Source organism: Sycon ciliatum, chromosome 5 (genome assembly GCF_964019385.1).
Source record: "Sycon ciliatum chromosome 5, ocSycCili1.1, whole genome shotgun sequence".
In the NCBI taxonomy this organism is placed as follows: domain Eukaryota; kingdom Metazoa; phylum Porifera; class Calcarea; order Leucosolenida; family Sycettidae; genus Sycon; species Sycon ciliatum.
The window spans coordinates 17,046,169-17,061,571 of NC_088647.1; the positions used below are offsets into that span (position 1 = coordinate 17,046,169).

General features: G+C 47.6%; 1 protein-coding gene across 1 annotated transcript; it reads left to right on the top strand.

Moving 5' to 3' along the window:
- The first annotated feature begins 8,479 nt into the window (after positions 1-8,479).
- LOC135816844 (craniofacial development protein 2-like) lies at positions 8,480-9,403 on the top strand. Its single transcript, XM_065329945.1, has one exon. It carries the CDS (start codon positions 8,480-8,482, stop codon positions 9,401-9,403), a length of 924 nt encoding a protein of 307 aa, XP_065186017.1.
- Positions 9,404-15,403: the final 6,000 nt, after the last annotated feature.

Genomic DNA, 15,403 nt, shown 5'->3' on the forward strand with positions numbered 1-15,403 from the left:
ATGCGTCTTCGGTAGAGTGGCCACGCCTGAACGCAAACTGGGTTGTTGGTAACGATGCTGTTATGTCCAGGAAGGGCAGCTTCTAACCGGCCTACAGCCACAGGCGTGCAGCCACCACTCTCCCCTCCTCCATCACCAAACACTTGTAAGTTACCCCACACTAGCCTTAATGTAGGAACCCTCAACATTTGCAGCCCCAGGAACAAAGTTGAAGAAGTCCACCACGTTTTGCATAATTTTAACCTAGATGTATTAGCCATTACTGAAACTTGGCTCAATGACACTATAAGCAATGCCCTAGTTGCAATACCTGGCTCTTCTATACTTAGATCTGACAGGACTAGCCAGCAAGGTGGAGGAATATGTTTTATGTCAGGCACTCACTCGCTGTCACTGCCATCACCTTCCCAAATCCAAACCAGCTTGAAGTCTTGTGCATTGTGGTGCAGACCACAACAACTGACCAGCTTACACTGACCTGTGTCTACAGGCCCCCAAACAACACTGTGGGCTTTTGGCAGCTTCTTACAGATACCGCCGATCATCACTACAACCCACGTGCACCGATGATTGTTCTGGGTGACCTAAACTGTGACACACTGCGAACACCACCCACATCCCACGTTCACCATTTCAAAGAGTTCTGCAGCTCACTTCACCTTGAGAACATAATTTCCTCTCCCACACGATTCCCCAGCCAATCATGTCTAGACGTTGTACTGGTCGATCGACAGTTGCTAGGTCGTGCGCCAGGCAGTTCCAGAGCTTTCATCTGGAACCAAGCTGTACATCCCGTAGTAGACGTCAGTGATCATCACCTTGTAACTTTCTCCTACAGCGCCCCTGGAAGAGCTTCATCACCCGCAACTACAGGGATACGACATATCCGCCGACCACCTCTGTCTTCAATCAGCCCTGATATGCTGAAAACAGAAATCGCAAAGAATGTGGCCGAATCGACGAGCGGCACCTTCCAATCGCTGGATCAATCAGCATCAGCGTTTCGTGACAGCGTCCTGTTGCCCGCACATACATGTATACGATTGTACATAATTGTACATGATTGTACATAATTGGTGTACATCACAGAGAAGAAAAAAAACAGTGTATCAGGCTGGGAACTGCGGGAATTTAAAGGCTTCATGATCGATGGTGAAGGAAAATAAGCGTACCGTAGTCTTACGAAAGAACCCCTTGAAATTACATACAGTCATGCACAACCAAACATGGATTCGCGAGTGCTTAGGCGTTGGCGCATACAGAAGCACAGTCACTCATACTGCAATGGCTGAAAATCGGCTAAAATAGAGCTTATCACAATTCACATGTGAATCCAAAATGGAAATCGGGCTGCACAGGTGAGTCTAAGTGCAGGTAAACCCTAGCAGTGAGGTACAGCAGCATCAGAATAATAAGCTAGCACGCTACGTGCTGGGACACTTGCAGTGTCAGGCAGCTCCTCTCTGATGCTTAGGGACACGACTGAACGAGACCTGGTCTCCCTCGTCTAGTAGCGCTACAAACCAGTGGCACTCCGTCGTGTCGACGGTACCGGGATGATACTCTACAGCTGCTAGTGTACCAGTGCGATGGTGCATGGCCCAGAGAGAGCGCTTTGTGCGCTCCAGTTTCATGGATATGACGTCGCCGGACTTCCAATCCTGGCCCAGGCGCCGGCCGCCGTGGTTGTGCGGCACAGAATTGCCTACCCAGCCTATCAGATTGTTGTCGGGCATCTGGGGATCACCGGGATACATGAACACCGGATGTGCACTGAAGCATACACCCATATATAAGTGAGAGCCATGTGTTTTGTCGATTACAACGGTTATGGCAGTGTCAAGAAGCTCTTGGCCTATTGCCGAGCTGCAAGCCATCTTGAAACAGCATGGCAAGTCTGTGGCACGAGCTGTTCTGTTTCCGTTCTCGAGTGCCAGGCCAGAGCTGGCGCTGTGTTGGGTGTCAAACGCACGGCTGGAAGGGTGGCAGGGTAAAACGTCTGAGCTGATACTGTCAACTACTAGTAATGTGTTAAGTGTGCCGCGTTGAGCAGTGCTGGCTTCAGCAGGCATAGAGTTTTCCACTTCAGCAGGCGTAGAGTGTTCCACTTCAGCAGGCGTAGAGTTTTCCACTTCAGCAGGCGTAGAGTTTTCCACTTCAGCAGGCGTAGAGTTTTCCACTTCAGCAGGCGTAGAGTTTTCCACTTCAGCAGGCGTAGAGTTTTCCACTTCAGCAGGCGTAGAGTTTTCCACTTCAGCAGGCGTAGAGTTTTCCACTTCAGCAGGCGTAGAGTTTTCCACTTCAGCAGGCGTAGAGTTTTCTACTTCAGCAGGCGTAGAGTTTTCCACTTCAGCAGGCGTAGAGTTTTCCACTTCAGCAGGCGTAGAGTTTTCCACTTCAGCAGGCATAGAGTTTTCCACTTCAGCAAGCGTAGAGTTTTCCACTTCAGCAGGCGTAGAGTTTTCCACTTCAGCAGGCGTAGAGTTTTCCACTTCAGTAGGAGTAGAGTTTTCCACTTCAGCAGGCGTAGAGTTTTCCACTTCAGCAGGCGTAGAGGTTTCCACTTCAGCAGGCGTAGAGGTTTCCACTTCAGCAGGTGTAGAGTTTTCTACTTCAGCAGGCGTAGAGTTTTCCACTTCAGCAGGCATAGAGTTGTCCAATTCAGCAGGCGTAGAGTTTTCCACTTCAGGAGGCGTATAGTTTTCCACTTCAGGATACGTAGAGTAGTCCACTTCAGCAGGCGTAGAGTTGTCCCCATCGACTGTATCCAGACTGTCAGTATTGTGGTGCGCGGATGGCAAGGTAGGCAACGACATACTGGTGACCTGCTCACCAATCCGGCTAATGTCACTGTAGAGAGTAGCCGCGGTCTCATTGCTGAATGTGAACATGACCCTGCCAAATGCACAATCTTTGACTAGTGTCTCATTGGCCTGCTTCACCACGTCACTCTTACTGTTCCACACATTGAGGTACTGCAATGTGTTCAGAAACTCCAAATCATCAACAGACTGGTCTTCAAGTGCCATGGCAAGAGCTTCTATGTTCACGGTAACTTCCTCCGTCAGCTCTAGCTGATTCTTGATGGCTTTTTGTTTCTTGGCTGTGATCCGATCTATGTCCAGCTGTACTTGTTGTTGTCGAGTCTTGACTGCTGCAATCAAATCTCCGTAGAATTTTCCAGCAGCCCTGCAAGCACTCTCTCTCTGCTCACTGATGTTGGCGAGGCTCGACTTCAACTCCCTTGAAAGCACTCGCAACGTCTCCACCAAGGCCTTCTCCGAGTCATTGGTAGTGAGGGAATCTCTCCATTCCTTCCCTAATGTCCTACTATCACCCATTGGGTGGGAATCGTCAACGCATTCTGAGTCGTAGCACTCTAAGCACACAAAATGTTTGCACACTCTGCAGAAGCTTCTCAAAGGTGTCAGGCAGTGTCCACACTTTAGATAGGTATTCTCCTCCTCTGGCTCACTGGTGCTGCGTGTTGTGCAGCGCAGACAAGTACTGTCACCACAGACCTTCAGTGGCAACTTTACCGCACTGACCTTACTGGGAGTTTGTACCAGTTTCCAAATCTTGTGTGCATACGTGGAACGCGCACGCAAGTGGGCCTGGGCATGAATGTCGCAGAGGTTTTTCCGGCATTCTCCGCATCGGAAAAGAGCCAGCCCTGGTTTGTAGATGTAGCTGCATTCATCACAGTAGATCTCCTGCCCTGCTCGACAAGGCCAGGGCCGGGGACAGTCTTTCGCAGTACAAACAATATGGCGGCAGTCCTCTACGTACCATCGTCTGCATAGATTCTCTTCATCTTGCTTGGTACGAGTGTTGGCTTGGTATTGATCTCTATCCATGATCATCGAACAATTCTAGACGATAGAATACGAATTTCCGTACCCGAATTTCTTTCTGCTTCCTGATTCTCAATCTGAGTCTGACGTCTCTTCCGATGTTGACGTCTTTGTAGCAGAAAAGGCCGACTATAAAACCATTGCCAATTGGCTTTCAATTCCACAGCGCGGGCAGCTGAGTTTGGTAACCTCTGCACAGACATTGTAGGCAATAAAGCTAGTCAACCTACTGGCCCCTACTATTATGTGTCACGCCGAGAAGTCCACCATTGACCACTCAGCAAACTGCTCCTTGCTTGCACTAAGAAAAACGCACGGACCCCGCGCGCTCCGCTGCTTTGCGTCACTCGGACGATACGGTAACTGGTTCTTCGCTGTTTTTACGTACGTGTCACCACCCGCCGCGTAGCAAAGTCTGAACCCACTCGCTAGGATGACGATGAGGAGGATACTGTGTAAGCAGTTGATGATCTGGAGTGCGAGTGGTAGATCTACTGTGTGACACAGTAGGGTCTACCACTCGCACTCCAGATCATCAACTGTGTGGATAGTTTGTTGCGGCCCTTGGTTCTACACAGACACTACAGTCGGCTGATTCAGTGATTGTGATAGGTGTCTATCAAGTATCATGATGAACTCGGGTTGCCGTCATAGCCGCAGATTAATTAATTGGTTCTGAGATGACGAGAGCATATGCGTGCTGTAGTGATAGATTCAACGCACATGCTCTCGTCATCTCAGGACCAATTAATGTCAATTGCCGCTATGACAGCAACCCGAGTTCATACTTCTACTAGTAGTACGTACATATTGTTAGATTGACAGCATGATGGAAACAAGGTGGAGGACACTGTGTTCGGAAACAGTGACCTTACTACAATCTTCCGCGGTTGGCAGAGCCCCGGTCCCTGCGGACCATTTGAACCATAATTATGGGTGTTGAACCCGGTTCTGACCCTCATCATGCTAGAAGTGGTTTAAGACTTCTCCTTACGTCCGTCGTGTATTCGTTGATCGCTCCTGGATGTCGTCCTGGTTAGGCCTTGACGGATTATGCTAGCATAATTTTTCGCATAATTCCTACCAAAATCGAATAATCGCATATTTCGAGGCAAATTGCATACGAATCGCATAAAATTGTAATAATCCGCCTGTTCGCATCAAATTCCATACAGTTGTTCATGTTCTACAAGTACAAGTAGATGCACTAGTTAGTTATAGGTTTACGACTCCCTTGATAACATGTCCATCCACTACAATCAGTGATGGTCGTAGCTAGGCCTTGACGGATTATGCTAGCATAATTTTTCGCATAATTCCTACCAAAATCGAATAATCGCATAATTCGAGGCAAATTGCATACGAATCGCATAAAATTGGAATAATCCGCCTGTTCGCATCAAATTCCATACAGTTGTACATGTTCTACAAGTACAAGTACAAGTAGATGCACTAGGAAGTAAGTTGTAGGTTTACGACTCCCTTGATAACATGTCCAGTCCACTACAATCAGTGATAGTCGTAGCTTGGTCGGACGGAGCGTTGACCCCGTTGAACTTTTGCTACTGCAGTACATGTACAATGCCCTCTACAAAAAAATCCCCTGTTATTTTGCACAGAACCATTATGCATTAGCAGCATATGTGAGCATAATGCGGCATAATTATGATAACTTTTAGCATAAAAATAGCATAATTCTGCAATTTTTTCAGCAATGCGAAAAGCATAATTTCACGAAAATATTAGCATAATCCGTCAAGGCCTAACAATGCCCTCTACAAAAAATTCCCCTGTTATTTTGCACAGAACCATTATGCATTAGCAGCATATGTGAGCATAATGCGGCATAATTATGATAACTTTTAGCATAAAAATAGCATAATTCTGCAATTTTTTCAGCAATGCGAAAAGCATAATTTCACGAAAATATTAGCATAATCCGTCAAGGCCTAGTCGTAGCTAGGTCGGACGGTGCGTTGACCCCGTTGAACGTTTGCTACTACAGTACAACGCCCTCTACAAAAAAATCCCTTGTTATTTTGCACAGAACCATTATGCATTAGCAGCATATGTGAGCATAATGCGGCATAATATGATAACTTTTAGCATAAAAATAGCATAATTCTGCAATTTTTCAGCAATGCGAAAAGCATAATTTCACGAAAATATTAGCATAATCCGTAAAGGCCTAGTCCTGGTAGTCAAGTAGCTACTTGAACCTGAACGTTTTTTCTCTAATCTTCTTTTCTTCCAACTTCTTCCCATAGCGTCCTTCTCTCAGCTCGTCAGCTGTCAACAGTTACTGTCACCACCATGTCACTGTCGCGAGAAGGTGCTCTCTGTAGACGGGGTTGGTGATGTCCCGACGCGGCCATGGGTAGGCCTTTACCACGTCGGAACACCCCGGCTACACGTTGGTCACGTCAACTAGTTCCGTTTGTAGATCACTTGTTGGTAAACTGGTATTGGTCAAGAGGACTTAAAATAATGTCATGTACCAGAGATAGGCGTGTCGCGCATCATCGGAAGCGAACTGAAGGAAATCATCACCACCCAGGAGGAGGTCAGAAAACTCCTTTCCGCTCTTGATTTCATGAAGTCGGCTGGGTACGATGGCATCCCGACGAAATTGCTCAAGATCACTGCAGACGAAATATCGTGCTCCCTCGCAACTCTTTTCAATGAGTCCTTCTCGCGAGGCGAGAAGCCACAGGACTGGCGCGACGCCACTATCAGTCCTCTACACAAGAAAGCCTCTCGTGCAGGGGTCACCAATTATAGGCCAATCCTGAGCGTTGTTAGCAAGGTTCAGGAGAGGATTGTTCACCAACGCCTCTACACCCCTATTGATCCCCACCTACCGGCCGAACAATCTGGATTTCGATCTAAGGATAGTAGTATAGCACTGAACTACAGCTCTCCCGCCTATAGCCTAGTGCATGAGATTTCCGCCAGCCGAGATGCCGGTCAGGCAGTGTCAGCATGCTTCTTTGACTTATCAACGGCTTTTCACCGAGTCTGGCATGCTGGCCTCCTGGCCAAACTCGAGCACCTTGGTGTCCGTGGAATTGCCCTTACCTGGCCCACAAGCTATCTGACTCGCCGCCGACAACGCTTCAAGATTGGCTCCGCTTTGTCATCGTGGAAATCCATTCCAGCTGAAGTCATCGCGAAGCATTACACCAGGGATCATTTATCAGCTGCATTCCTCCAACGTGCCGTGGACGCAGCAGGACGATGGTTGAAGGATTGGCATCTCCTCGTCAACACCACGAAATCCGTCGTCCTTTCCTTCCAACCCCAACACACCATCCACATCACGCTCCACTCGACTCGGCTGCAGCAGGTCCACCAACATACGCACCTTGGTGTTACACTCCAAGTCGAGATGCAATGGACCCAACACATCATAGAATCCACCAACAAAGCCAAAAAACTACTACACTAACTCCACAAGACACATGGCACAATGAACGCTTCCAGCCTATTGTTAATTTACACGACCTACATCCCAGCCGTTCTCGAATATGGCAGCCTTGACCTCTCCAACACCACACAGCAACAGCGGGACACACCGGAGAGAATTCAACGCCGTGCTATACGCATCTGCCTTCGGATTACCCTCTTTGCACCAGTTTACCATAGTTCTCTCCTCCATCACGCAAAGCTTCCCACCCTTAGCTCACTACTCCTTGTTAAACAAGTCATACTAGCATGGGACATCCACCACCAAACCTCCCCACCACACCTGCAACAACCACATCTTGCACCACAACGTCAACACCAACCATACACCCTTCGACAGACAAGGATCTACTCTATCAGACACGCACACACAAACAGGCACCGAGATTCCCCCATCAACAGTGCCCTCACCCTCTACAACTCACTCCCTATCGACATCACAATCCAACCTCGAAGAAATTCTTTCCGAAACAATGCGTCCAGTCTTCTTTTGAGCAGTACCTGTTCCTGCTCCGAGCATGGTTTCTGATATCTCGAACGTGTACTTAACCATCTCGATCACCCCCGCTTGTTTTTCATGATCCATTGCTTCTAGCCTCCCGGTTAATTTCCATCTAGCTGTTTCTGGCTAGTACCAGTTCTATCACACTTATCAAAGCGTCACGCCATCGTGGAATAAAAGAATAATAATGCAAAACCATGTAATTCCCGCTGACTCGCTGACTGAGTCAGTGAGTGCATGCTGTGTACATGGTGTAGCTCTTTCCCAAAGATTCTCGTCACTTTTTTCGCTACTTTTCGTTGTTTAGGAAGAAATCGCAACTTTCGCAACTGTTACTTTCTTCATCTTCGCGAACTACATGACATGTATTTCGCAACTTTTCCGGAACCTTCACATGGGCATGGGGTCTAAAATGTCAAGTCACGGACTTCATGTCGGACAAATGCATCCTCGCTCATTTCTCACCTGCCTTCAGACTCATTTCAGGGAAACGGTAGATCAACGGTAGTTGCGATAATGCTCATTCCCTTTTCCCGTGCTGAGCTGGTGTTGAGCGGACTGCTCAGCGAATTTCTTCTCTACTCTTTCTGCCGCTGCAACTCTGCTCGGTCACCCTCTCCTCTCTCTTTTCTCCTCTCTTCTCTTTTTCAATGATCGAATGAGCTCTAGAACTACTACCAAATGGAGCCAGCGAACGAGAATAGCAACTTTCAATGTTCGCGGACTATCGTCAAATTTCAAGCAAGAGCAACGGGACTTGACGCACTATCGTATTGACTTCTGTGGACTTCAAGAGCTGAAAATTGTGGATGACATTGACAAACGAATAGGTGTTCAGAAAGAGTATCGTCTGATAGGATTCGGTCAGGAGACAGGTCGACATGGCGGAATTGGATTTGCCGTCTCCAACAATTTCCAGCAGTACCTAACAAATTTCAAACAAAATTCTGACCGTGTAGGATACGCGGACTTCCTATCGCCGTCGCTACCGGTCGACAACAAGAGCAACGAACGGGTTCCTGTTCGCTTCATTATTGCGTATGGTCCAAACAACCCAGTCGCCAAGCAGAACCCAGAGCAACGAGACAAATTCTATGACGAGCTTTCTGAAGGACTGCAAGCTAAAAATGAGAGGACACTAGTGTTTTGTGTCGGAGACTTCAACAGCAAAGTTGGCAGTTGTCAGTGTGCGTCCATGGGTGCCTTCTCGAGAGGTACACGCAACGAGAACGGTGAAGCCCTTGTGCAGTGGACTCAGTCAAACTGCCTTGTGTTGGTTAGTACACTGTTTCAATATTCCATGCGCTACAGAACAACATGGACGGGATCAGTAACTAGCACGGATACTGGAGTCAAAAAGCAGATCTACAACACTATCGGATATATCATCGTCCCAGAGCGCTTCAGACCCTTGCTGGGGAAAGCATGTTCTTATTCAGGTACGGAAGTGACAAGCGATCATAAGCTGGTAATTGCTGATATGGAGTTTTGCAGTCTCTTCCGAAACTACAGTGCTAAATCTCGTGGAAAGAAGCAGCAGCTTCAGCCACATCATGAATGCCAACACCCCACTAAACCCTAATGCAATCCCATTCCATCCTAGACCACACCCCCCCCCCCTAATTTAGCCCCTTTATCGAACAGCACCAACGGCCTTAGTCTAAATCTTAGAGTAGGGTTCCTCAATGTGTGCCACCTTCTTAATAAAAAGCATGAAATTGAGGATTTCATACTATTGTAGCCTTGGCACGCTAGTAACTCACACAGCTGCAGCGTGAATCACTTTCAATGTATTGGTCACGCGTGTTACACCGCACCCGTACCCCGCACTTGCAACTCTGTACTGTGCTTGCAGATCCATGGCATGGATAGTAACTAGTCTCACTGCGTTCAATGTTTCATATTGACCTTAGAAATATTAGTCTAGACCTTTTGCTGCACTTTCAACCACCTCTCTTACGCCCATTGCCAACACTGCTATTCAGCTCCTTCTTCTGCATAGAATCAAATGGCATTCCTTGTGCAATGACTGTAGGCCACACAACATACTTTGACCTTTCTTCTTCTCTCTGCTGAGCCTTTGCCGTGACCATTGCTGTTGCAGCACGTATGCTGTCTGCCTATAAAAGCTGCTGTTCACAATTCTCTACACGCCAGTTAGAAACTACAGTTAGAAAGGCCAGTTAGAGATACCAGTTAGAACCTTCAGTAATGTCAGTTTAGAGTTAGAGTTCAACCTTCAATCCAGTCATTAGTAATAATAAAGTTAACAACAGTGTGTTCACTGAGACCCGTCTGCATTTGCCTCCGAGAGAGACTGCGGCCCGCTACACTATCTCAAAAACATTGACATCATGATACTGGCGGAAACCTTTCTACCGTATTTCCTCGATTAATGGACCATGCTCGAATAATAGACCATGCTCAAATAGTAGACCCACCTAGAGGCCTCACGGAAAAATAGTAGACCATGCCCGAATAAGAGACCCGGTCACTTATTTGAGTTCATCGCTTTGCGCCTGCGCACTAAGAAAGCACGTGGTGGATCAAAAGAGGACGTGATTTTAGGTTGCGCAACTACAATTTTTGTAGTGGCTAATGCTTTCTTTCATTATCTGAGCACGGTCCACTATATTTTCATCGGCACATCGCTGGAAATGGTGGATTTTAAACACGTCATAATAAAAAAAGTTTCCAGCGATGTGCCGATGAAAATATAGTGGACCGTGCTCAAATAATGGACCATGCCCAAATAAGAGACCGGGGGTCCAACCCTCTTCAAAAAACAAAAGACCGGGTCTATTAATCGAGGAAATACGGTATCTAGTTCTACCGCAGACAGCTTGCTCAGCATACCTAACCATGCACTTTTCCGGAGGGATCGTCCCAGTCATGGAGGTGGCCTAGCAACCTATGTCCACAATCGCTTTCAAGCACGAGTGGTGGGTGACCACACCAACATAGAACTTTTGCTACTGGAGATCAGAAGTCATCGAAACCGGATTCTCCTAGGAGTGTATCGACCTCCAGTTACGCCAGTACAGCTTTGGCAGGACTTGTCCAAGGCAGTGGACACAGCAGCGGCGTCAATGCCATCGTCCCCGCTGATTTTAACGGGCGACTTCAATGTCGACGTAAGCCGGCGCCAAGCCCCTCAGCTCGACAATTTATATCGCTTCTGTGACCAGTTCAATATCAGCAACAAGGTGCAGGACACTACCCGCATTGCCCCCCACGGCAGCAGAACAACACTGGATCTCGCCCTAGCTGTGGATGGAGCGATAACCTCCTGCATGGTTCTCCCTTGCACCATCAGCGACCACTTTGCGGTCGTAATTGACCTACCTTTCAAGTGCACTGTGGACCCTCCTGCTGTCAAGTGCGGTCGTAACCTAGCAAGGATCGATATGAACCGATTCGCTCATGACTTGCATCATTGTGACCTGGAGAATTTTTCAACCGCTCAGACTGTGGATGCCATGTGGTATTCTTGGACTGACAAGATTGTTTCCGTTTTGGACGAGCACGCTCCTGTCCGAACGTATCGGCCTAAATCTTCCTCCCGCACGCCCTGTCCTTGGAAATTACCTGCCTTCCACGACGCTATTCTACTTCGCAACGCAGCACATCGTCGCTGGCGAGCCTCGCCGACTGACATGGATCTGCGAACTGTATTCACATCAGCACGAGCCGAGGCTAATAATTATAAGCGAATGTCCCGACGCCTCAGGACCCAGTACTACAAGAATCTTCTCACACGGAGTCAGGCAAATGCACGCCTCACTTGGAAGACAATAAACGAGCTCAGCGGCCGGACCAAAACTTCCACTCCACCCTCTGTCAGTATAGCAGCACTCAGCGAGCAATTCAGTGGAGTAGTCTCCGATCCAAGTAGACCTGTGCAGCTATCCCTACCTTGTGGTCTGTCACCACGGGATCCTTTGCGGGAATTCCAGGCCACTAGTGTTGAGGAGGTATTCACCTTCCTCGTTAGACTCGATGCTCGTAAAGCTGAGGGCAGCGACAGTATTCCGGCATTCATCCTGAAGCATTGTGCAGCAGCCCTCGCCCCGTCGCTATCCATATTAATTATTGCATCCCTTTCGTCTGGCATTGTGCCCGCCTCCCTGAAGATTGCAAATGTTCGACCCCTATTTGAGTCTGGTGACAAAAAGGCATCATATCTTTGCTGCCAATAGCATCGAAGATTTTGGAGAAGATAGTCCACAAACGCCTGTGTGACTTCTTACAAACCCATTCACTTTTGCCCGCCAATCCAGTGGCGGATCCAGGACTTGGCCGAAGAGGGGGCCCAAGGTATCCGCCCCCCCCCCCCCCCCCAAACAAAACAACAAATACAACAACAACAAAGTCCTGAAGCTGTGAAGAGCAGTTGTTTTTAGGGTCCGGCGGATTCTGCCGGCAGAAAAATTGACAGAATTCGGTACTTTTTCTGGTAAGTTTTATGGATGTTTGGTATGTGGATAAAAATACTATAGTATGGAGCAGAATTCGAGGAATTGCCCGCCATAAGGTTTGTATGATTCTGCCAATTTCACTGCTTTTCGAGCAGAATATGCCACCTTTTCGAGCAGAATCCGCCGGTTTCTAGTTTTATTCCATTCTCACGACATTTTCAAACTGCACTGGAACATTTCCACTCGACAGCGGCCGCGACGGACCTTTGGACGGCTCTCCAACGCGAGCTCTCTTATCTACCGGTCCACTGAAGAACGACCTGATGTCAGACCCTTTCCTCTTCATCTCATATCTGAAGGTAACCCGTTGGCTACAAGCGAAGTAGAGAGCTAGAGAGCGTATACTTGTAGTTTCTGACAATTGAAAAAGAAAAAAGGAAGGACGAAGTCGACAGCACCGTGCACCAAACAGGACTTCAGCCCAACGCGATCGCTGCACTATGTACCAGGCCCTGCATTTTTGGCACGTTTTTCACATGTTTGAAGTGCGGCCGTGTCCTCAGGTCGCAGTGCGTACAGTAGTTGTACACCGGTACACAGCGCGCTGACTAGTACAGACTCATGCTCGGTGCGTGACACCATGTACCGGAGTGATCGGACACGTATAAAAGTACCCAGCACGCGTGACCCACTTGACACGCCAAGTAATTTCGAGCGCTCATTCTACAGTCTACTGTAATCCTAGACCAAGGTCGAAATTTTCAAAGGGGGGGCCCAGGCCCCCTGGGCCCCCCCCTGGATCCGCCACTGCAATCAGTTTGCGTACCAGCCACAACACTCCACGGAAGATGCCTTGACCTTGCTATCATGAGCAATGCTCTAACCAACTGAGCTAGTATGGGACCAGGCTGAACCTAGAAGGTGCTGACAAGAAGTTCGAAGTAATTTTCTGTTGCTGCTGAACTGAAAAGCTGAATCGGCTACATGTGTGTAGACTACAGTAGGACAGAGTCAGTGCAGATAGAGAAAACAGCAAAGAACCAGTTATGGTACCGGAATCGTTCGTGTGGCGCAAAGCAGCGGAGCGGGGCCGTGCATTTTACTTTTTAGTGCTAGCAGCTAGCTGCGTGGTCAATGGTGGACTGCTCCACTTCACACATAATATTAATAGTAGTGGCCAGTAGGTTGACTAGCTTCATTGTCTAAAATATTTGTGCAGAGGCTAACAAACTCAGCTCTGCCCGCGCTGTGGAATTGAAAGCCACCTGCCGGTGGCTTGACCGTTGGTAGGGACCGGCGGATCCTGCTCGAAAAGGCGGCAGATTCTGCTCGAAAAGCAGTGAAATTGGCAGAACCATACAAACCTTATGGCGGGCAATTCCTCGAATTCTGCTCCATTTCTTTATCCACATACCAAACATGCATGAAACTTACCAGAAAAAGTACCGAATTCTGCCAATTTTTCGACATTATCCGCATATGCTTAAAATGGCAGATTATGCCAGCATACATGCATTGTACAGTATTGCGCTGGTCGCATGGGATCAACATGACTTACTGTAAAAGCCATTATTCTAACGAGGCGCATATAATTATAACGATTTCTCAAAATTGACTGGATTACGTGTGGCAAAGGTAATGCTCACTTATTCTCAACGCTCAATAGGACAGTATATGTATCGATTTGAAGTTGAACCAGGGGCGTCGCACACGGTACGGTCTATACGGTATTGACCAAGTACCCCGTGAATCAATAAAATGCACTGATTTGGGCTCCAAATTTCCAAAATTTTCGGCTCAGCCATCCCTCCCCCACGAGTAAATTGTACTTCAGATGGCTGACCGTACCACACTAAATTACCTTCCGACGCCCGATTTCTGTATAACGATTTTTATTTTAACGACAGATTTCTCAAACTCGTTAGAGTTGGCACTTCGTTATTACTATTACTATTTTATGGGCTTACAGACTTACAATGTAGTTTTACAGTAGTCTTTGTACACTGCATGCACGCAGCGTTCTGTACGCGCTAGGGTGAGGGTGAGGGCGCCGGCCCCGGTCAACATGGTCAATCGACTGGATTTCCATGTCCGGAACAGTAGTAGTCGATGGTAGTAGCCCTAACACTTGTAACAGTAGTAGTCCTACACATTGTACTAGTACCGGTAGTAGCGACTTCAGTCCAAAATTCTAAAATCGGAATTAGGGCCAACAAATTACACGACTGGAAAGAGAAACCTCTGCAGAGCACATACAGAAAATTTCATGGGTATATCTTCTCCCAAACCGGAGATATCAGGCCCCAAAGTTGGTATCCAATCGTTAGAGCCCATGATATGAATGCAGAGCGATGGCACAAAAGACAAAGTGGGCTTCTCGGACCTCATGAATATCATGCATACACAGTGAATGTATGCGCGATATGCGGGTTTTTGGTGTTCTTGGAGGGTGACGGAGAAACCGTCGTACACATAGATGTTGGACGGGACGTGCTCTGCTTCGATGCCGATGGATTGAAATAATCACCTCCTCACTGCTCAAACACCTCCAGAATCTTGACGTGAAGAACATAATATATTATTATCATCATTACTACCGGATTTACAAGCCAAAGGTCTGCTCGCTCCGTCACGCAGAGCCCGTCAAATAATTAGTGCACTCCATAGCCGACTTCAGCCGCTGCGCACAGATTCTTCAAACTGCTAAAAACGGCTACGGGGGAGAACCTTACCATGAACCCAACTAAACTAATTCGAGGGCTCTGAACACGATGGGGACTCGGTCATCATGGTCATTGACGGGCAAGGTAGCTGAGATGCCGAAAGTTTGCTTTGAAAACTAAAAATACGGAGCGATATAATTATCCAAAAATCGATGACTCTTGACATGCGACACACTGTTGCCGTGTTGGAAATCTATTCATGTGTGCTTGACCATCATGTAAAAAATCGAAGGCGCCAGATACGTGAATAACGCGTAGCAGGCGTAGAACGTTGAGAGAAAAATTGTTCCGTGCACGCCATGCTTGCACCATACATTCGATCGTACGACGAAGGATTTCTGCCTTTCGGTCACGTGATTGAAGTCGCTACAAGTAGACTACAACTACAAGTACAACGACAAGTAAGTACAATCATGTATTCTGACATGTCACATGACAATC

Excerpts from the sequence above, each read along its gene's own strand:
- LOC135816844 (XM_065329945.1), top strand. The coding sequence starts at position 8,480 with ATGAGCTCTAGAACTACTACCAAATGGAGCCAGCGAACGAGAATAGCA.